The sequence below is a fragment of the Anas platyrhynchos genome, chromosome 7, assembly GCF_047663525.1.
Source record: "Anas platyrhynchos isolate ZD024472 breed Pekin duck chromosome 7, IASCAAS_PekinDuck_T2T, whole genome shotgun sequence".
Taxonomy (NCBI): Eukaryota; Metazoa; Chordata; class Aves; order Anseriformes; family Anatidae; genus Anas; species Anas platyrhynchos.
Window position 1 is genome coordinate 21401683 of NC_092593.1, and position 23963 is coordinate 21425645.

At 36.3% G+C, this 23963-nt stretch overlaps 1 protein-coding gene across 5 annotated transcripts in view; it reads right to left on the reverse strand.

The window, feature by feature from the left end:
- Window positions 1-3115: 3115 nt before the first annotated feature.
- SLC25A12 (solute carrier family 25 member 12) overlaps window positions 3116-23963 on the reverse strand; it is a 50185-nt gene continuing 29337 nt past the window's right edge. For all 5 annotated transcript variants that reach the window (XM_027461853.3, XM_027461855.2, XM_038182574.2 and 2 more), the window contains 9 exons: window positions 21105-21189; window positions 20484-20642; window positions 17208-17260; window positions 16935-17015; window positions 9057-9197; window positions 6902-7040; window positions 4501-4659; window positions 4213-4303; window positions 3116-3737 (listed from right to left, as the gene is read on the reverse strand). In XM_027461853.3, coding sequence (XP_027317654.1) covers window positions 3545-3737; window positions 4213-4303; window positions 4501-4659; window positions 6902-7040; window positions 9057-9197; window positions 16935-17015; window positions 17208-17260; window positions 20484-20642; window positions 21105-21189 — 1101 coding nt within the window. In that variant the 3' untranslated portion in view covers window positions 3116-3544. The remainder of the gene's footprint in view (window positions 3738-4212; window positions 4304-4500; window positions 4660-6901; window positions 7041-9056; window positions 9198-16934; window positions 17016-17207; window positions 17261-20483; window positions 20643-21104; window positions 21190-23963) is intronic.

Genomic DNA, 23963 nt, shown 5'->3' on the forward strand with positions numbered 1-23963 from the left:
TGGTGCTTTCATCTTACTACACACATCAGAGGAGTTTTGCACCCCCAACATCCACTCTACCACAGCAATCAGCAAAAAGGAGAAAGGAAAATTTTAACAACAGTAGCTTTTCCAAATCATGAAGCGTTAAGATTCAAGCGTTAGTTTCTGTAGCATCAGACTTGCTCCTGATTTTCCATATTCAGTTTAAGAAAGATTTTCTTACCGTTTTTTAACATTTTCATTGAAACAAACTTCTCAGTGGCTTGGAAACAGGATGGTTACAATTTTTGTTAATGGTAATATTATTATATTGTTAATATTTTTTTAGTATACTTCTCTTAGGGCACTACGAAGGCTCCCATCAAGTTGTTTTTTGGGTTTTTTTGGTCAGCTTTGGGTAAGTAGATGAGTTTTTTTATATAACTTTAAGTAAAAATTTGGACTTGTACCAACTAGGCATTAAAGTGGCATTGATCCCTTTGACAGCACAGGACTCTAGGTCAGAACTATCAAATTTATTTTCTCTTATTCTGCTGCAAACCGTCATTTTGCTAGAAGAGCTGGTTTATATGCTTAAAAGTGGAATACAGGTTTATATTCCAGCTTAATCAGAAGCATTCACACTGTTTATTCTTGGTATGGGGGCATGCTTTTCCTGTTTCACCTGGTTTGCCTCAATTATGAGGCTCAGAGACGCTGGCAGTAGTGGCAGCAGTTCTATCTTAAGGAGGTTCACTTTCTCCATGGGTCTGAAAGTGAAATGTCTGCTTCTGTTGGTGTTGGCTTGTCAGAAGTCCACACTCCATTTTCAATGCAAAGTCATGCTGTTGAGTTTGACATTTGCCTTGTACGTTTTCCTCAACCTTATGACAGCAGCTGTTTGGTTGAGAAACACGTGAACTATATAAAGAACAGGCACGTCATGTGATGATTTCTACCCTTTAGGCACAAGATTTCTTAACAAACTGAAGGTCCTTTCCCCCTCTCCCCATCGCTTCTCATTTAATAATACATTTCCTTCAGACTTCTATTTTCAGAAATCCAGTAGATAAGGCTTTATTGTGATGGACTGTGGCATAAAAATACGGGTCAAATGGGCTTAGTTTTAAATAATTTAAACCTTTTTCTGACTTAACAATATTGTTCTGTATTCATTCCTGCTTGTGTTCTTCCCTCACAGAACAGTTATGTACAGATAAAAGAAAGCTTTAAAACCCTGTTTGCAATGTTAAGAGATGAATAGTGATGCTAGTTACTGTAAATGATCATCCTGGGCGCCATGCAGTCCGGTCTTAGAGCTGTGAGAGTTCTCACACTGGAAAGTCGTCCAAGGCTGATAAAGTCAGTCAACAAGCTGTGACTAAGATTAATACCAGTGGGTACCTGGCATGTTTGTATCTCAACAAAATACACAGATATGGGAGTGTTCCTGGGAAGCCTGTGTCTAGAAAACTGCACAGAACAGGTAATTTTTTTTTTAACAGGAAGAAAAGAGGAAAACTCTTAATATGGTTATATGCATTTTACAGCATAGTGATCAAGCTCCTGATTTAAGGTTATTGTTACCTCTAGCTTAGTACGTGTTATTTGGTATGAATATATTTTATTCGGCACGCTGTATCTTGTCACCAGGTTAGAACTGAAGAAGTATGTTCCTAGTGTTCAGTTTTTAAGTAGTTTCCTCATAAGCTGGCTAAAATTCATCATAGTGGTCTATTATCAACTGAGCAAGAAAGTAACATGACCTTAAGTCAGTTTATACTGCAAGTGTACACTGTTCTCCAGGATCTTTAGCCCTGAAAGAAACACGTAGAACTAAAGATTGAAGACTGACATACTTCAATAAGCAGGGCTAGAAACCCAGCTATCTCCTCTCTACTTGTATGGGTAGCATAAATTCTTTTCCTTTAGGACTGGAGATATTTACAGTTTCTACTGACATTTTGGATTTTAAAACTGTCAAAGAAAATGTTTGCCGGAAGTCTAAAAATAAGCCAGAAGAAGTTGAAGCTTTTCCTTTCTCCTTTCCTTTTACTTAGCATTCTACTCAACTGGAATTCATTCTGTCTAGTTTTTGCAGTTTGTCCAGTTTTGCATAATTCAGATATTTTTTTTGCATTCATCTAACAAAATACAAAGAATTTATTATTTGTTATAAAGTCTCTCCAGTGTAAAAATGATCTTGGAATAGAAAAGATGCCTTCAATTTTTCTTAAGGAAACTTTAAATTCTGGATTTATTTATTTTCCCTATGTGAATCTCTATGCATTTTCCCTATGTGAATCTCTATGCATTGTCTTCTATGTGACTTAGTTCTAGGTAGACTACACTTCCATATGACTACAGTTACAGATGTTTCCTGGACAGAAGATGGAGAAATTTTATTAATAGTTGTGCATTTATTTTTTTCACATGGTGGTTAAAATCAAATAGTAACTCCTGGAGAGGTGGGTTGATCTTTCCTTTTTTTTTTTTCGTGCAACGCTTCTTTTCCTCATGTAAAAAGTACAGCTGGTAAAAATGTCACTTTGCTTAGGAAGGACCTCAGAATGAAGAAGTCTTTAATATTAATTTGTCAGATACTTACGAAGTCGATTTCCTACATGACACAGGAGAGCTACATCATTCTCTAGCTATGAATAGTGAGACTTGGCCACAGCTGTTCTTAAAAATTCCATGTACTAACCCTTAGTAGTTTTACTTCTGAATGTGGTAGTACTAGAGATTACTGTACTGGCTTAGTGTAATTTCATACTTAAATATGAGCACTCCAAATAATAAATTCTGTAAAGATTCAGGAGTCTTAATAACTGGCAAATGCATCTTAAGTATGCTACCACAGAGTTAAGATCTATTACAGAGTTAGCATTATATATTTTGAGGGAATTCTTTGTAACAAAGTAGTACTGCAAAATAGATGAGCACATGCAGTATTTTAATTACTGTGTGCTTTTATACTTAGAAGCCATCATTGTAATAATTCTGTTGTAACTAGGTCAGAGTAAAATGCATTTCTTCAGAGGCTGTATTAACTTCATTACATAGTTGTATCTAAATACCTAACCCTAATCTGTGGAGGGGGAAAAAAAAAATCAGTCTGCTTTTCTACAAACAAAAAAATGAGCCAACTTAATATGTTTTTAAACGTTTTATTGTCACATGAGTCTTAACAAAAAGCTTTCAAAACATTCTGTACATTTCAAACTATTTTGAACTGCACTACCCCTTATATAAACGTATGTGTATAGATGCCATGATGTCTCTGTACAAAGATGTACAATATGTACAGTAACATTAAATGCAAGCTGTGCAAGGCAAAGTCGTCTTAACGATTCATGCCACCAGTTAAAAATAAGGCATAGAACCACTGCTTCAGTCAGTTTGTGTGCCAATGACTAGTTCATAAACAAATAAATGCATGTGTATATATTAATATTAGAAAGGAGTAATTTAATGCGCAAGCTCGGTTCAACTAGAACAACATGCAGCTGACTGGAAAAAATACAGTACTACTTCTGGGAATTTTTAGCACTGCATCACTTTGTTAGGCTGAAAGATGTCTTCAGGATTCAGCTGCTGGCTTTTTGATTGAGGCAGTGCTAGGAGACCGAAACTTTGGAAGATATAAACCAAATTTATTTTCTATACCAGCAAATGTAGCTGTAGCAAGTCTGTATCCACCTATGTGCTCAGGGTTAACAGGGGGAAGATCTGAAATTCGAGTTTTTGGTGTAGGTTCTGATCCAGAAGGTTTGCTGTTTGAAGACAGAAGAAAGAAAGCCTTTTTGTTATTTACAGGTAAGCCTAAATTTTACAAAATACAGAGTAAGTACTTAAAGATTTTGCCTAAGCATGCAGGATTGTTAAAGATGACCTTAATTCACTTCTATAGTCAGCTGAGGGTGGTTTCAGAGCACTACTTAATGGGCAACTGAGGCCAAAACTGAAGTTACATTTTTACTGATAGCTTTTGTAAATCGTTATAACTTCCTGTGACACAGGTAAGAAGGACAAAGTGTCTTGTTACAGCGAAGAAACAAATTTTATGTAGTGTATTTAAATACATATGAAATTATTCTTAATCTCTTAATCTGCTTTCTGTGTACTACAACTCTTAAGACTAGCTGCTCAAAGTCCCCAAGTTTAAGTGGTCCCATGCATGAAAAAAAGTAAGATTTTTGAACCTTGCAGATATTTTTGTGCAAGTTAAAAAGCAAACTAATGACTTACAGGCCTCCAAAATCGACATAAAACCATCTCTGCAGAAGCTCGTATGTGACCAAAGTAACACCAAACTGGGGCGACGATCTGAACACACGAGCTGTTAAATATTACAAATCATAGAATCAAACAAGGGAGTTTCTCAAGAAAGAAACTAAGTATCTTTTTAAATAAATGGTAAGTTACATTTCTCAAAATCAGACCTTGTAAATACTGTTCTAGAGTCCTTAATAACGCACGTGCTAATTTAGAGAACTGGGGTCAGTTGTAATTCAAAACTCAGTGTGCACTTCTCACCTCCAGCACCCTTCCAAAAAGCCGAAGGGCCTTCTTCCCTTAGAATCTTTCCAAAACAGTCAATAACTCCACTGTATGTTGTCTGACCAGCGCGAGCTGCCACTTGCAGTCTTGTCTTGATGACATCAGCAGGGGTTACCAAAGAAGCAGCAGGCACACCTTTTAGAAGAAAACCACATTTAATTTGCACAAAGACTCTTGTAAAGATGAAACACTTCTAACTGAAAAATAAAACTGCAAACTTCACTGTTTTTTGCAAGAACAGGTGATTACTAAAATACAAGTTTTTATACTTGATGCTAATATAAACTTGTTCTTGGTATAATCCTTTGCATTTCTTCTAAACTTAAAGGCTATAGATGAGAGTAAAGAAAAAAAAAAAATTAACAGCAATTCTCTCACCATCTCATTGGTATTTTCAAATAAAGCATTTTTAACCCCACATGCCCTATATGCAATCAGAGATCCATGACAAATCATTAGTTTTTCAATCTTGCTGTATTTGTGCAGTGTACAAAATACTCTGAATTATATAAAGATGATAGGGGAACTTGAATCTTACACATCCATTTGTTAGAAGTGTTAGTAAGGAAATTAGCTATTCTCCAGGAATATTCTACATAATTATTTCTGTACTGCTTTTTGGGCTGTTCTGCAGGAGAATAGATGCTGCTTAATTCAATTAGGCAAGCCATAAAAAGACTGAGGACAATGAAGATTTTAGACAAGTCTGCTTAGTACCAGCAGTGTGATATTAGCCAACAGTGATGAAAGAACGTATCTCCACTTCAAAGGCACCACTCTCAGCTTTCTAGTTAAAGGAAAGGAAAAAGTTTTCTGAAGTGTACTCCACAGTATTTAACTGTGATATCTCTGAAATTTTACAGTATTCAGAATTATCTCTCTCTTAAAAGAACATACTCTGACTGACTTAGAATTTTGAACTGATTTTTGCTTTTTGTTGAACTTTTACTATCAGTTAGTAATGAATTAAAAGTTTAACAAGTCCCTGATTTTCACAGGTGATCATGAATTCTCACAAGCTTTGCTGATCAGTTCAGAGAACAGGAGCAAGTTAGTTAAGCCTGCAAAGCACATGCTAAGAGCAGCCATATGCAGATTTTCCCTTGCAGGCAGATATGTTCAGGCTGTACTCTTCCCTGCTGTGCATGCAAAACATGAATAGATCAAGCAATCAGGAATTTGAAATTTGCAGTTCAGGAACGCAGATTCCTGTACAGGATATAAAAAACAGGCCTACAAGATCTAAACACCTCTATAATACGGTTCATCACTTAGTATCTGAATGACCCAGAAACACTAATCAAGCAAAGAGAAACTGTGAAGTTTGGAATCTAAAAATAAAAAGTGAGTCTTTATTTTAAGATATATGTTAATAATACTAACGTGTACTCAGAACTTTCCCCCTATCTGACAGCTCTGTCTTACTTGAGAGTAAACAGTGCTTTAACTGCTTTTACTGGTTTCCTAGCTGGTCTCTCTCTCTCCACCCTGACACAAGCAACGTAGACAACTGGCAAAGCAGGTATAGTCAAGCTCTGCATCAAGTCCAGTATGGGAAGCTGCTTACACCCAGACTGCCCATGATTGGTATATGTATATACACACACACACATATATATAGCTATTCCTCATGACTGTAACCAGTAACAAAAGGTCTGTTTAGCACAAGGGTGTTTCTAAACCATGCAGAAGTCAAAGCCAAATGGTTCGTGATCAAGATTCTGCAGTTACCTGTTTTTCACCCTAGAAAACTTATACCTAACAGAGCAGAATCTGGCCATCTCTATCCACGTTATTAAATACCCATCACTACACTTCCTACATTCAGTGTATTATACCACTTGCCATTTAGTAAAAATAACTTTTTATCACGGCTGCTTACTCTGTTCATACTGAACATTTTTGGGAAGTCTTTAAAGTATTTTAAATTGCCCACTGCAATATTTTCACCTCAGCTTCTTTACAAAGTAATGCCCTATTTTTGGCAATTGCCTTTGGACTAAGTTACTCAGGAATCCAAAACTAGATAGGTCATTTTTTTTCTTAGCTCTTATGATATCCCATTTTATGTTCATCAAAGATTCAAATTAGCCTTCAACTCAGAGAGCACTGTAACAAGTAAAACCCCATTGAGACAGACAGATCAAATTTGACTACAAGTTGCTGAGCTGCATTACGCTGTTTATCCACATTATGCAAATGTAATTAGTTCTCATCAAAATTACATTGCCTCCCACTAAGGATAACAGTGATCAAATTTAGATTAAATCAGATACAATAGTACCATACCCTTCCTTTATATGGGGCTACCGAATGAATATTAAATATTACTTACTAAAAGAAAAAAATTGCTTCTAGAAAACATTCACAGAATTACCTGCAATGGCTCCAGCTGCAAGGAGATTAAGCCCTCCCACATGGCCGTTTTCATCAGCAAGCATCAGTTTACTATGAGCATAAACAGGAAAGTAGATTGCAGAAAAGGGAATGTCTCTGAGGAAACATGCTTTGGCACCCTGTCACAGAGAAGAGAGATAATACAAGTAAATTTTGTAAATATGGTTACAATTGATATCCAGCAAGCAGCCTGAGCCCAGGAAGTATCAGCTCTCTTGATCCACTGGTTAAATAACAGAAAATAAAATGTTTCAGGAAACAGAAGATGCAGAATTGAACTTGGAGAAAAAAAAAAGTCTAAAGTATATCCTCATGCAAGTTTCTAGAATAAGGAAGCCTCAAGGTTCACATCTAAGTTCATTAAGCAACATCAATTTTGACATCAGTACCAAGGATAAATACCTTTTAGATGTGATGAGTCCAAACACAATAAAGAAAGTGACAAAGGTGTGTCCTGATGTCTTTCTGACAACAGCCCACAACCATGGAAGCAGCAAGACAAACCCTTGCATGCCCTTTTTTCCACCAACCCTGAAAGCATTACTGAAGTATCAGTTAGGTTTCTTAAGACCTCATACTGATCATCATCTAGTTGACTGAAGATGCTGTGCCAAAGGGTAGCAAAAAGAGGTAAGCAGTTACAAAACGGAAGTTTTTCAATAAAGGGAAGATACAGGAAGACAAACCTTTAGGCCTGTGACAACACTCCTACTCAGAGCTCCTACTCAGAGCTCCCAGCCAAAAGCTGATATGAAAAGAGTTCCTTAAAAGAACTACATATGCTATAAAAACAGTGGAATGCTCCTAATCAAACATACTTAGTATTTTTCCTTTAGTAACTTCAATCATCAGTCTTTTACCAACTAAAATAACTCCTTCTGTACATGGCTTAAATGATCACTTAGGTATCTGAAGATCTTATATGCATACTCTGCAAGCGCACATGTTACAAAACCAGCAGTCTTTGCCTGAACTCCAAACTAGCATACAGGTAGAACAATGCTCCAAGACAGCAGCCTCCACACAGGGCACCCACCTGAGGCCAGTCACCCTTTGTGGTTAGATTAAGTGGAACAGACAGCACACGTTACAAAGCTTGGTGGCTTAATTAGGAGACACTGGTAAAACAAAATTTATGCCTTCTCATGCAGATTTTTTATTCTCTAAAATGAGTTTGTGCAGTTATTCACAAGTGATAATGCAATTCTGAAGAACAGCACATTTTTTAGTGAGCTCAGTTATTTAATTACTGCAAATAGAAATAACAATTTTGCCCCATGTACCGAAACACCTGTGATCTTTAGGAAATGAGATGGTCATGAATCAGCTTTATTGAACTCTAAACAAAAGCTTCAGCTCTAGAAGTAAATTTTATGTTTTTATAGTATTATTACAGGTCTATGGACAAATCAGGTAAAACAATGTTTTGTAAGTGCACAGCTAACATAACTGCTGAATTTACGTATTACCCGTTGCACTGACAGAAGATAAAGGAAGAACTCTTTCTTGTTTAAGAAAACTAATAGCTTCTGCTCCATTACACCTGATCTATAATGATGGTAGTAAGTATACCTGCAGGGAAGGAATCTGTTGACTGGCATTCTGCTGAAGTACAGTACAGTGCAGGCTTTTTTAAGTGGAATTCGTTATTGACAAATCCCACCATTTAACTTCTTAAAAATCTGAATCCTACTAAACTCTACTACTGTTTCACTACCATCAAATTATTAAGACAAAGAGAATATCCTGCTGCAAAGATAACAATAGAGATAACAGATTCAAAATACATGTGAGAAAAACACACAGGGAAAGCTCAAGAAACTTTTCACAAAACCACACCAAATGAAATTATCAGTGCCAGAAGCCAGCAGGTCTGCAATACAGGACTCCCTATAGCTTGGTATAAAAGCCTAGAGGATAGAATGGGGGAGTACTTTTATGTATCCCACTGCCATTAATATAGAAGTGGATTTTCTTCAGTTTTCCACTGTGGGGCTGCCCTGCAGGAAGAAATCGGTTTTAAATTCAAAAGGTTTCTTTGTTTTTAACACAGTTTTTGTTTCCACACTGTAAAGGTTTAGCATAAAACAGGTTAACAGAGCTATAATGAAGTCACTCAAAGCAGAAACACATACCTTATAAAGACCAAGAAGACCTAAATCTTTAATAACAGAGAGGGCGCTGACTCTGGGTCCTGTAGTAATTTCTCCTGCTACCTGCAACCGAATCTTTACAATCTCCAGCGGATTAGTGAAGATGACCTGTGAAGCTCCTGCCTGCAAACCCAAAGAAAAATAAAGTAAATTGCGTTACTAGAGCACGTGGCAACACGCTGGTTTCTTCAAGGTGCTGAGTGCCTTCACTTCTTGCTGCATTGGCTCATATTCTCATATAAAAATCTATGACAGTTAATAAAGCACTTGTCTGGAAGTTAAAGGCCCAAATCAGAAATCATGGTTTTGTACAAAATCCTGATTCATGTACATTTCTATGTTTATGTTCCACTAAGGTGATTAATGTGGTTTGTCTCTGCTATTCTCCTTTCTAAAAGTCCTGAAACTGTGTAAAAGTCTATCAGATAAATACTAAATACTAGACTAAATACTAGACTAAAATTGTCATTACACTCGTGCTACTAGAGCATCAAACACTTACAAAGAAGACCTTATGTTTATTCAATAATAATCCATCACCAATGTGTAGACATGCTATTAGCATTTAGTGGTGATGCTGTTTAAAAGGTAAATTTGCATTTAATGGTCTAATTTTAAATTATTAGAAAAGGTGTTTGGAGTTTTGTTTAGCAGACTAATTGTTCTAATTGGAAACAAAATATAAAATTTAAATAGGGAGAGTAACATTTCAAAATATGATACTGAATAAAAATGGGAGTCATGTCTTTCTCTGAGCATGATATTTTACACAGTGCTGATGGACTGCCTTACTTACTTGTTCCTATCAATAGTGCTGCACAGCAGCTTCAGATTCTACACTTTAACCAAAGAGCTATGTTTCAGTTTCCATATGATAGGTACATGCGTACACCTATTTAAAATGACAGAGATTTCTCTTTGGCATGCTGTAGGTACCTACCATTCACCTCTGGAGAAGTGTGTGGTTCATCACAAAACAAATAAATGTTACTAACTTGCTTTTTCCCCTTTTTTCTAGGCCATCTCTGTTGATTTAAAAATTGAGACCATTTCCTTAAAATGTATGGTATACAGCCACTTGAACACAACCAACTTTAAGCAGCATTTCTTCCATATGAATGCCTGATCTTTTCCTCTAACCCATCAAACATTAACGAAGAAAAAAGATGCAGAATATCTGCAATTAATGCTTTTTTTTTCCTCACTTCTAGATTGCCCAGGAAATAAACTCTCTTTGTGATGCTGTGTGTGTGTATGCAAAAAAATATCAATAGTCTGCACTAACACCTCCTGGCATTCTCTGCTAATTGATTCAGAACTAATGAACACTAATCCTTTCTGTTATGTCTCTGGCTATAGCACCATCTTCCTCCCTCCAGCAACAGGCACAATAAACTGAGACAAGCCCTGGAACATGTCTTAAAAGTTTATTTTAGACTTGAGAACAGGACTTCAACAGCTCTTACCAAGAATGATTAAGCACTCAGGTAGTGTCTACGGAATGTAGGAGCATGAAATCTCAAAATTTTCATTGACCAAGCATCAGACATTTCACTGAACCTCTGCCGAGTGTACTGGCATCCTGCAAGCCCTGTTTATTACTTCACTCGCTATTGACATTTTAAAAAATCTTTGTTATGGACTTACTAACACACCTTGATCCAAACAGTGGCAGATCAACCCCTGCTTCTGAGTGATTACTGCAGTGGGGATTAATATCTCTGGCAGTTCTGCTCAAATAACCAATCTATGGTGTTAGTCTTGATTTTATTCTCTCACTTCTTCACCCCTCTGAAAAAAAAAATCAAAGCCTACATTTTTGTGGACGTTATTGCAACTGGGATCACTGGGATTCCCAAAACAGGTAAAATGATCCCCTCTTCTGTTTCTTGGACTTAATGCTCTGAGTTTTCTGGGTTCCCTGACAGCACTCATGTCCAAAGCTGTTCTTCAGACACTGTTTACTTCTCAACTTACCCTTTCCTATCGTTTATACACACCTATGCATGCAAGATGAAATGACTGTCCTGCTTGGACAAGTTTCAATCTAAAAAAAAATTTTAAAAAAATCTTATCTGGCAAGTTCTGTTAAGCAATAACCCTATTTCTCCCACGTGCCTGGTGACAGGACGAGGGGGAATGGGCTTAAGTTGCGCCAGGGGAGTTTTAGGTTCGATCTTAGGAAGAACTTCTTTACCGAAAGGGTTGTGAGGCATTGGAACAGGCTGCCCAGGGAAGTGGAGTCACCATCCCTGGAAGTCTTCAAAAGACGTTTAGATGTAGAGCTTAGGGATATGGTTTAGTGGGGACTGTTAGCGTTAGGTCAGAGGTTGGACTCGATGATCTTGAGGTCTCTTCCAACCTAGAAATTCTGTGATTCTGTGATCTTGCATTAACCAGAAAATAACAATTTCAGATGTTTACAATTTCCCCACATTAATATTTTTTAAAATCCTGGTAAATAAAACATTAAGCACAATGCTCTTACTACATCATATGATGCACTACAAAAAATAAAACATTCAAATAACTTAAAATCTAGACACTAAGCTAGAAATTCACTCCTTCCAGACAATAATCTGCTACCTGCCTATTTAATATACATTATTTCTTTACATATGTATGTGAAAATCCATTTTTATTTTTAATGTGATATATTTTAATTTTTTATTTAATAGTTTTATTTTTAATCTGCACATCCTGAAGAGCAGCCAAAATAACTCTTCCTATATGCCCATTTGTTGACAAACCTCTTAATAAGCAGCTTTCTTAAAAAAGCTGTAACTGTTAAGATACCCAATTAAACAATCCATATTACAAACAAATGCTCCGGTCCAAGTCTAGATTTTTGATACAGTTATGTCTGGAGCTCAGCAAACATTTTGCACAGGAGTAATTTGATTCACATGAAGAGTTGCCCTGAATTCAGTGGAGCTGCTTGAATGAGTTAGGTCCTTAGCCATAGTACAAGGACAGGCAAGACAAGCATGAACTTTAACACAGAACATGTAACAAGAAAATTGGCTTTTTCATTGAGTGCTCTTTAAGAAATGAGCGAGAGCTCTATTTTATTTGGTTGGTTCGTTTTGTTTTGTTTTTAAGAAGATCTTTGCCTATCTGAAGATAAATGAAGTGGAGGGCATGTTCTGCCTGGGCTCTCCAGCAGCAGAGGAAGTGCTCCAGAAGAGGATGCAGAAGAGAAGGACACAAAGCATCTCCAAATAAAAATGAACTGGCAGTGTGCAGGGTCACAATACAAATCTCTATGCTTCTGTGCAAATCACGGGCAATCATCATCATTCTTTTTCAAAATACCTTACTTCAGCTGTCAGCTATGTTTTTTAAATACACGTGCACATGAGTATATACTCACTGAGGTATATGCTGCAGTCCTTCAATTTCTTTTGGAGAAGGTGCACTAAACCTAGATTTCCCCCCCAGAAAACCTCCCTTCACACATAAATTACAACAGACACTTTAAAAAAGGTTGACAAATTTGTTTCTGAATGGAGGTTATTCATACACATCAAAAATACCAGTAATAAAAGCTTCTACTTAACCTTAATGTCATGTAAAATAACTCTACAAGGAGCAAATAAAGGAACTAAATCTGACAGCAAAGGTTATGAGAGAAAAGATGTAGTTTGAGATCCCACAGCAAACGCCTCATGACATGCCAAAGGCTGAAGGAAATACACAAATGACCCCGCAACATGAGACCTCTTGCCCTTTCCAATTCCACCCGAGAGGCATATGCTACAAAGGGGGAGAGGCCTATTTCGAGCCCTTCCTTCCTTCCTTTTTGAAACTACCACATCCTGGACCACAACTACGTCCCATACAAGCAGCTAAAATAAGATGTTACTTGAAGCAGTCTATTCTAAAAACATCAAAAGGACTTGCAGTTCTTTCTCAAGGCAAAGCTTTCATTGTTCATGTACCTGTAGCAAGCTTTTGCCTCTTTTACTGAACAAGAAATTTCTCCCTGACTTTAAATGCCTGCCACTGAGATCAAGACAAAGCAGTAAAGTTCAATTTTGCTTCTAACTTTATCCGTTTAAAGTATATCAAAAGAGGTAGATTATCCTCAAGATTTTAAAGAGTAGTAGTATGGCAGCTAAAATTCTGCATTTGTGCATGTTAAATAAAAAACTAGTATTTTAAATTATGACATATCTATTTGCCTTATAAATAAATCATGTACACGTCTGTCTGTATGCATGTATATACAAATAGACAATTTTTATTTATCTACAAATACACCAAATTAGTTAGACTAGATGTTAGATTTAATGTTTAAATACATAATAGGTTCTAATCAATGGTACATTTTAGTAGACCTCTGTGTATATATATGCAAACACAGAGACACACACCTCCCACTCCTAATTGTCAACAGATGCACTGCCTACACCTTCAGGAAGGGTTCTTAGACCCTTTCCTTCTGGCACCCACCTCCTGCAGCACAAACCAGAAAAGTCTTTCAGATGAAAAGGGATCCATTCATCCATTCAAAATACCAGGCGCAATGCACAATTCATTGATGGGAAGAATACATTTTTTCCTACGTAACTCATAGGAACTACAGTGTAACTTCACAGCATCTTTGTCTGCTGTAACAGTACTTATGTATCATTTATACAGCATTAGATGTTGACTTCAGCTTCCCTGCCCAGCTGAGGAGGAACAGCTACCCCACAACACCCTGCCCTTCATGACGTACTCACATGCGTCATGTGTGTAAGTTCCTTTGGGTAGCACTGTCCATATCAGCTATGAGCTCTCTGCTTCCCCAGCTGCTGTCAGGATACAGGAAAGCATTGCCAAAACTTCACTCAGTCTCCCTGCAACTCAAAGCTAATGGTAGCTGAAAATTTCAAATGCAGAAATGCAGGCTAATCACTGAATTACAATGAAATGTAATTTAATTAATTACAGTAACAGTAGGGAAAGAAATCATTTTCTCAGAACATGTCTAAGCATGGGTAGTGCTGTTGATGATTAACAAACCAGTAAACTCTCAGGAAGGTAGGAAGATAGGATATCAGTTTCCTCCATCAGTGACCAGAAACCCTTTCCTTGACAGGTATGACCTGACCGATGTAACTGAGCCGCCCCACAAGCTGTTTTGCAGATTTCAAATACAGCCACAACTTGGGAGCAGCTGGGAATATTTGGGCTTTGACAGAGCGGACCCTACACTTCCCAATGACATTTACATTGCCCAGCGGCTAGCAGGTAAGTTTCAAGAAACACAGAGCACTGGCTGACTGCGGGAGGTCCCTGCCCTGCAGTAAGGAAGGAAGACAACTGACAGGCAGCTGACCGTACAAACAGTGCCTGGGTGGATGTCTCTGTTAACAGCTATGAGAACGGAGACTTGTGCTTTTACTGGGGACACGAGGTTTTTCCAAAATCTTACAGCCAGTGAGACAGAAATAGCATCTTCTTAATGCAGTCTTCTTGGAGTTGCTGATTCTGGAGGAAACACATTTCTGCGGGTCGTCCTTTTGCTGGGTGCTACGGCACTTCTTGCAAACGCTCCAGAGCTGAGGATATCCAGAGCTGTGTGCAGGCTGTCCTGAATCACTACTGTTTTAATGTCAAAGGTTTTACCTGTCCTCATTTGTGAATCTTAGAGGGCTGTAACACCATACACAGCCTTTGATACAGCACTGCCATCCAGAGAGGAGAATTTGCTAGGTCTGCTGCAGTATTTCCCAAACTGCCACCACTTCCTCACAAGAATTTTGTTGATTCCAGGTTGAGGACAGTGGTGTGCACAATGTGTACTGCTTGAAAGGAGGCAGACTTTCAAAGGCGAGGAAGACCTCTCTATAAAACTGCTAAAAATATGGCTAGCTCATCCACTACCAGTCCCACTATGTTTTTCATACGATGAACTGTATTATTGCTGTTAATCAAGAGAAGGCTAAATGCTAAGCACAGGTAAGTGAGGGGCAGAGATATTAGGAAGTACACCTCTCAGAACTACATACAGATATAATGCAGTTTCTTCTGATGCTATAACGTGGTGAAAAGCATGTTTTGAATTCAGTCTATTTATAATCTACTATTTGCAAAACATTTAAGTATCAATTTATAAAATGCCACACAAATACAAATAAAAAGCTACCCAAATGCAGATACTGAAAGTGATTTTGGCACAGACAAAAGCCAAACAGTGCCACAGTAACCCATAATTTATACTAACAAATAGAGGAGGAACAGAATTAAGGAAAGATGGAGAAGAAAGGTAGTATTTCCCAAACAGAAAATCTTTTCTGCCCCTGCATACACAAAGCCCCTGTAACACGAGTTACATCCTTGAGTATAACCGTTGGTTATGTCTCATGTAGTATTTTGTCAAACAAACAAAAAGCATACAATGAACAACACTAATTCCAAGTAAATCAACAAATAAGAGAGCTATCACAATGGATGAAAAGGACATGAGAGACAAACATATTAACTTGATACTGCCTTAGTCAATTGTTCCTTTCAAACCTTTTGAATAAACTCTGTAGGCTTACTAATAAAAAATTTGCTACCTAGGAAAAAGAGAAATAGTTAAAAAGGAATTAAGCATCAGTGCAGACAGAAAAGCATCCCTGAAGTTCCTAAACTGTGACCAACACCTCTCCTACAAAGGCCAACTTAATCTAAAATTCTCCCAAATAGAGTGAAAAATGTTTCTCCTTTTTGAGGATATCAGCTAATAGAATCAGCTAGAAGAAAGGGTTGTGTTTGGACAGATTATAGATCTGCTTAGATTCACAAAAGCATATGAATTTCCAAAAGCTTATCTGAAACTAAAATTTCTCCCTGATTTTTGTATGTTCACTACAGTACGACAATAAGAAGTTATTTTCAAAAAGGAGTACCTATCAGGAAGAGAAAACACCTTTAACGTAGTTTGTATTTAATATTACACATTTCAGTACAAAAGAATGTAAAAATAATATAATTATCAGTTGTTCAATTTAAACTGTGAATTTAACTGCAACACAGAGAAGAACACTAATGAATTATATTCACTTCTGTTACAAATGATTTGTATGTGCTTTCTGTGTTATTGAGCTTTCCAAAAAGAAAGGTTAGTCTTTTGCTAGCTATACATCACAGCTGCTTTCTCACATTTCTCAGAAAATAAACTTTGTACACTGACAGGTGAAGACTCAAGCATGTACCAGGCTGCCAAATTCAATCAGGCAGAACTATAAGCAGCCTCCCTTCAGGGCTGCTTCTTTGAATTAAAAGTTTGCAGAGGTCAACAACCTTTCTGCCCCAGGTTTTGTTGTAAGCTGAGGAGGTTTTATACCAGCCTGTCAGCCTACTCAACTGGAAGTTATTAGTGTTCTCTGCTACAAAAGAAAACTAACTCAAGCCTTAAACATTTTATAGGGTTAACAACTGTTGGGGAATCCCACAAACAAAATTATCCAATGTGCAAAAAACAAACAAAAAAATCTATCATCAATATCAATTCCAACCACTTAGGTCTTGCTTAGAGATCTGCTGAAATAGAGTTCTCCATCTCAATGAAATCACAATTTGTTTTTGAACTATTTAGATGAGGGATGTAGTTAGGGTATGGAGTAATGCAGGTACATTTTATATAAAGTAATTTAAACTGAAGATTCGTTCAGACCTGTTATCTGAAAGATAAGACTATATTCAGTTTTCACTGAACACATTTTCATGAAGTAACTTAAAGTACTTCCTCAGTTCTTGTGAATGGGGAAAAAAAAGTTCTGTTCAAATCACCAAAGCACATGCATTAACTGCCACTCCAACTGTACTGCACATGACTGAGAATCAATTTTTCCTAGGAACAAATAGTACAGGATGGATACTTACACAGCCTCCAGCAAGGATCTCTGCAGGGAGTGGAATGGAACCATCTTTCTTCGTGAATTTGTCTCTAACAAAGTCATTAACCTAATGAAGATACAATAAATTACACACAGTTTAAAGTTATTCCTCCTCGTTATTAACCTCTATCAAGTACATGTGTAACCATATTTATTAGAGTGCTTTTAAGTGGGCATCTTTCACATATTTTAGGAAATAAATCCTGTGCATGTTAACAAACGAAAAGATGCCAGAAAATAAAATAAAAAAGATACGTACAGTTAGCTTAATAGCCTTTTCTGGAGCAACACCTATCAGCTGTGGTAACAAGCCTATAGAAACAAAGACATCATAAGGCAACATTATCTTCCTAATAAAGAAACTAGTATTTTACAAGAGCTCTACAGAAACGCCTTCCTGCACATGGGATACCCTTTTAAGTATATGGCAGTTACCCTTTGAGGTAGATGTCATTTATACATGCGAGGATGCTAGAGCACTGCATATTCATACCTATATGATTTTATGTTAAGATTTTTTTTTGAAATTTGTAATGAAAAGGGTGAGCAGAGCCACCTTCTACAACCAAGTCGAGCCTGATGCTGTTGCTGTAGAGGTAAAAAGGTAAAGGACCGAATAAACACCTTATACATGTCTACTCATGTAAGAGTTAATCTAAGTTTTAGTTAGAGTTTTTTAGCCCCTTTATATCATTTTCCCATAAAGCTCTGAATTACTTTTCAAAATAGGAGATTAATTATGAGATATATACATTATCAACTATTGTCCATTTGGCTCACTAAACCTGAGATTTCTGAAGGCTTCTGTCAACAAAGAAAATGAAAGATTTTCATTAGTTCAGTCCAAAATGAAATTCTTTAAACTCTCTTACTATTAAATATTTTTTTTATCTTGCCAAGGGGAAGCATTAGTTGGCAGATACCAATTTTGAAAGGCTTTTGCTCCTGGAAAATAGCTGCTATCAAAATGAACTGCCTTTTGACAAAAGCACATACACCTTTCTAGGAACTAATAGGTTTAAGAAAAAAATCAGTAGATGGCAGTCTTAACTTCCTAACATACAAGATTATAGCAGCATCTGTTATTTTAAAATCCATTTTCTCCATACTCATCTTGGCATATGTATAAGATTATAAAACTTAAAGAGCTTATCTTTATTAAAAGTGTTCATTTCTTAGTGTTATTCCGTGCTTGGGGAATATCAATTTGTCAGAAACGTCTGCCAATTAACAAACAAAAAATCCCAGGCTAATTATATCAAATATCAAACAACATCAACAAAACTATAATGATGCAGCTTTCCACTATCTATTAAGTGAAAAGAGTAACAGCTAAAAATTCATGAAAAGTATTCAAAATTCCCAGAAGTTCTTAGCCTGTAGATTTTTTTTAGTACTTCCTTAAAAGGAAGCTCAGAGCTGAAGCAGAAAGAGCAGCAGTTAATATATGCACTGTAGTGTTTTCTTCCAACACAGTACTTTCCGTGCGATTTACAGACTTACTATGCTGAGGAAAGGTAGTTATTAAATACAAAGAAAGGTTGACAATAACAAAAAGAAATGCTGCCCTCCCAGCCTGAATCTCTGATCTACCATGAAAAGAAAATCCAGTTCTGCAGTGCCTACACTTAAAAAGAAAAAAAAAAAAAAACAAAAAAAAACTACCAGACAAAACACCACAAAACAACTTCCCCTCCAGCCTGCCTCCTCCCTTTACATGCAGCTGAACATCCCAGACACATGCACTCTGTATTCTACCATAGACTAGCAAGGGAGCTGAGAAAATATTTTGTAATTAGTTCTGAAGCTGGATGCCAGGATTCAAGTATCATGATTTTCTTGACCAAAAATTTAAAGTTTGTATTTAAAAATATAAACTTTGCAATATCCATTCAAACCTATCTTTTAAACTGCAGTAAATAAGTATATTGTGCCATTATATGGGAATACTATTAGGATAATTCAGTGTAGGAATATAAGAACACAGTTACAGAGAGTCGACTCTGTAAACATTTCTGCTGCTTCAGCTTAATACTCTCCAATACTGAATCCAAGACCTTAGAAACATGCTGACCATTACACATAATATTTTCAAAAGAACCACACGAACCTTTTATGCTAAATAATCTTAAAGACAGTTATTAAACATATTATTAAAAAATTAAACAAGCTGACATTCCATAAAACAAGCACATTTCTCCTCAAGTGAGAGGCATTGTTTTTAACTTATCAATGAAAAGCATTTACCAAAGGTTAGAAAACCAAAATAAAAATAACATGTAAGCAGCTTTAGGAGCTGCTGTGCAAAACCATGTCAGGGTGCAGGAGGGAGAAAGGAATCAGTACTACAGAAAAGCACTGTAGAAATCAAAGTGCGAAATAGAGTCATAAATGCAACTTCACAGAGTATTTAATGAAAAATTTGGCAACAAAAATGGAAAGAAATTTACTAGTAAATCATAATTTACAGAGATTGCGGCTATTTCATTAACATTCACTGAACCTATTCCTCCCTCTACTTGCTTGCATTGCAAAATCCTGTAACATCACCAAATACTCCTCAGCGTTCATAGACATGCAAAGACTTCTCAGATACTGTCCTTAAAGGACACTAGCACTGACCAGTGTCTTCATGGACAGAGCACATTGCAATGCAGAATAAAAGGCTGTGACCATCACAGAAGTTACTTTTCTCCAATTAAAAAAATAAACTAAAGATGTACAGATCCTTACGAAAATTGTGCTTTTTGTATGAAATGACAATTAATAAGAGAATTCAACTAAATAACAAGATAAGACTGACTAGTATGTACCTTCACGTAAGTCACCTTATTGGTGCAATAAAAATTACTTCAAAACCTTCTCCTAAACTAAAATAAGATAACTAAGATACCTTTTCTAACTGATCTGATAAGTAGTTGCTTTGAATTCTTAATCTGTACTTTAGAAGAGTGTTTTTTTTAATATAAGTTACATTATTTACTTTTTAAAGTAAATTAGAACAATATGATACATAAACTGCAACATGAATTGCAGGCTGTGATTTCTAGCTCACAGTAGTCCCGCTACCTGCAAAGGTATGAGGCTTAAGTAGACTGACATCTGATTTAACAAGTACCTTTCAAAATGACTGTATTTCTTCTCTTTTAATAAAAAAATATTTGCCATAAAATTGATCTTCATTCCTCACAGGCTAATCTACTCCCGATGTTCGCCTCCAGCGAAAAGCCACAATCCTCAATTTGTGAGATAATCATGTCCACAACACTCACACCACAGAGATTAGGACTTTAAACAATCTAAGCACCAAGGAGCAAATCAGTAACAACAACAAGAAAGGCACGGTTTTTCCCAGCAATTATGATGAACAGTGCTCAAGGGAAGTTACATATTCAGCTCTATGAAACAGAAGCAAAATTGCATATGGTATCAAGTTTCCTAGTTTTCCCGTAAGACTAGTTCCTGAAGTATTAAAAAAAAAAAAAAAAAAAAAGTAGAAAATCCCTAACTTGATACATGTATTTTATTCACTTACCTCTGTAAAGACCAAAAAAGCCTTCAAAACGCAAAACCTTTTTAAAGCAGTCAAAGCTGTTTTTATACATCAACTCTCCTACAACTGAACCAGTGGAACGCTGATTCTGCATACGAGTCTTCACCAGGTCTATGGGGTATACTGCCGTAGCACCAACAGCTATGAGAAAGTATTTGAAGTATTATTTCTGCAACATCATTGTTGGTTTGTATATAATTATGATTATTTTCTACATTTATTTAAACACAAAGAACATATAAGATGGTAAGGTCTCTGGCATCTTGGAAGTAAGAAAGGACAATACTGAAAATCCAGAAAACAGTCTCAATGAGAATGGATTTATTATATATTGTATAAAAACATGTGTCCAGAACAAAGACAACTAAATCAGGAAAAGAAGCAATGAGAACTACCAGTAAATAAATTTGTTCCTGAAGGGTTTCAGCTGTTTGTGAGGAATACTAGAACAGAAGCGATAAAGGAATGGCATAACCAGAAGTAGTTCCGCCCTCCAATTCTTCATGTATATAACCGAGAAATGCACTTGAGATGATCCCATGTAGTCTGACAAGACAGACTACTAACCCAGGTTTGAAAATAGGAACCAGACAAATTACTCACCTCCAGCAATTGAGCCCAAAGTGAACCTGTAAGCTGACTCAGCTACCTGGAGCCAGATAGGCCTGCCTAACTCTCCATAAGATTGCTGTGTAAAGAAAATAAAAGAAAAAATGATACTTCAAAACCTGCATGGGAAAACAAAGATGCCTATGAATTGGCTTTTGTGAAGTTAAGGAAAGAATGTGATAAAAATTCGTAGCTTTATGTTAAGGAGACAAAAAGTCATTCTCATCTAACTTCCATGATCCCTAATGAGTAAAGCATATTTTTCAAACACGCCTTTCATAACATGTTCTTCCTTACACATTCCTGGTAAAATAACAACAACAACAACAAACTGTGGTCAAGACAAAGTAGATAGATATAGAAATCAAGTTTGTTGTTTTTTATTCTGTTGCTTTTGAACTTGCAAGGCCTGGAAACCCCCCTTTGTCTCAAATAAAACTCAGTATCTCAAAAAGAATACTGTATCTCACAGGCGCCATCCATCATCATGGTAAAATATTTTAAGATCACATATACATTGCCACATAACATAAACATGACATTTAATACCTTCAAAACAAGCAAAAAAAAAAGTCGATTATTCCCCAAAGCATTGTCCGCAAGACTTTTTCAAACAGTTGATGACTTACAGACACAATGATGACCTCACTCACTTCAATCACATACACTATTATAAATATGTTAGGGTTTAAAATAAATACAAATCTCTACAGGAAATATTTATAGAGATTCATAATCATATTATTAGATGTTTATTAGATATAATAGCTGATAAACAAGATGTAAGTATTCAGAAACTTGCACAGTGAAGTACACAAAATGATCCAAGTTTTCTTCTGAGCATACATAAGGGCATTAGAGAAGAATTTATATTATGTAGTACAACTTCTCTCAGTTATATAACTAGCCAAAATACTAGAAGTTAAAACCCATATTAAAGCAAACAAAATAAAGCCCACCTCCCAAACACAACCACCTTTTTGTCCTTAGTAGCAACCTGTATCATTTGCAGATGCATTTCAGACAGCACAGCTGGGATTGATATGGACCTCAGAAGCTACAGAGAGATTTGCCCCGATGCATGTTTTGAATTCTCCACAAAGATTATTTCACACAGATATTTCACAGCTAATTCACCAAGGCTTCTTAACTCATTTATGTTCAGCTTACTGAGGCTCTGAAAAGTGGAACATCCACAGAAAGACAGCACGTTCTGCAGTGTCAGCAACCCTGTTTGTGCTGGTACAAACAGGGTTGCTGACACTGAATGTGCGAAAATGTGCCTTTATTGTATAATGTTACACTGTGTGTACACAATATAGGACAAAGGCCTGTAAGATTAAGATGCATTCCTTACTAGTAAAAAATATATTGTTTTTCCACAGAAGAAAAAGATACAGCTTTTACCATTTTCTTCGACAAGATGTTTTCCTCCCCAACAATACAGCTTAACAGAGAAAATAGAAAAAATCTGGATAGCACAAAAATTATAAATTGTACATGTGGAACAGTTTATTAAAAAAATAAAAAGCATAAATCAAATGAAATGTAAAGAAAAACAACAGATCTGAAAAATTTACTATTCAAAACACTAAATTTTCCTGATTTAAAAAAAAATCACAACAAAATAGTCACAAAAATAAATTCCAAAATACAGGGGTATCTTTTGATTCATGTAATTAAAAGATTCCTGCAATAATAATACCCCCAAAAGACTTAGAAATGAAACAGGACTGGTTCTTCATTCCACAAAAATCTTCTGGTACATTAGCACACCTGCTTCCTTTTAGCTGTTTTAAGGTTATTCTTTTTCTACGAAGCTCCAGAGTTCTCATCAAAATCCAGTCACTACATTCAGACATAAATCTTAATGAATACATCACTGGATGTTAAAAATCAAATTCTTTGTGAAGGAAATGTCACTTTTATATTATTAGATAAGCGTTCACAAAGTTTGCAGTTTACTTGTGTGTTCAGATGGATATGCAAATGAATGTAATTAATGCTATAGCTTTCAAATCATGAATATTTATAAACAGAAAATTACTGTAGCTGTCATCCCCATAGGATATTCAGCTGCCAGGCTTTAAGAAAATCTTACACAATGAAAAAAACTGACAATAAAGTAAACATGGTTGAAAGCAAACTAATTTCCATTTCCACCAAATCTACAAAGATGGAGTGAGTTCATGTAAAAATCTAATTTTCCTTTTAGAAGGGATCTTAAAACCATATAGAAGTGATTAGAGACTTGTTTTCATTTTCTAGTGACAGCTGAACCTCACTGGAATGATATTCTCTCTTTCACAAATGGGTATCTTTCATTGTATTAATACAGTTAAATTAAATATCCTGGTTTCAGCTGGGATAGAGTTAACTTCCTTCCTGGTAGCTGGTATGGTGCTGTGTTTTGGATTTTGTATGAGAACAATGTTGATAACACACCAATGTTTTAGTTGTTGCAGAGCAGTGCTCATACAGAGCCAAGGACTCTTCAGCTTCTTGTGGTGCCCTGCTTGAGCCCTAGCTGGACATATTTTCTGTCCTATTAAATTGTCTTTATCTCAACACAAGTTTTACCTTTTTTTTTTTTTTTTCCCTGATTCTCTCCCCTATCCCACTATGGGGAAGAGGAGTGAGCAAATGGCTGCATGGTGCTTAGTTGCCTGCCAGGTTAAACCACAACATCAGGTAATAAAAGATTAACTTAGGATAAGGCCCAGTAAAAGACCGCTCCTTATAAAATGAAGAAAATGAAAGAACTTTCCTTTTGCTGTGCGCTGTTAACACAGAACACAGAGCAGGATGAAAGCATAATGTATTACTGCAAGAGCATGAAAAGAATGTGTTCTA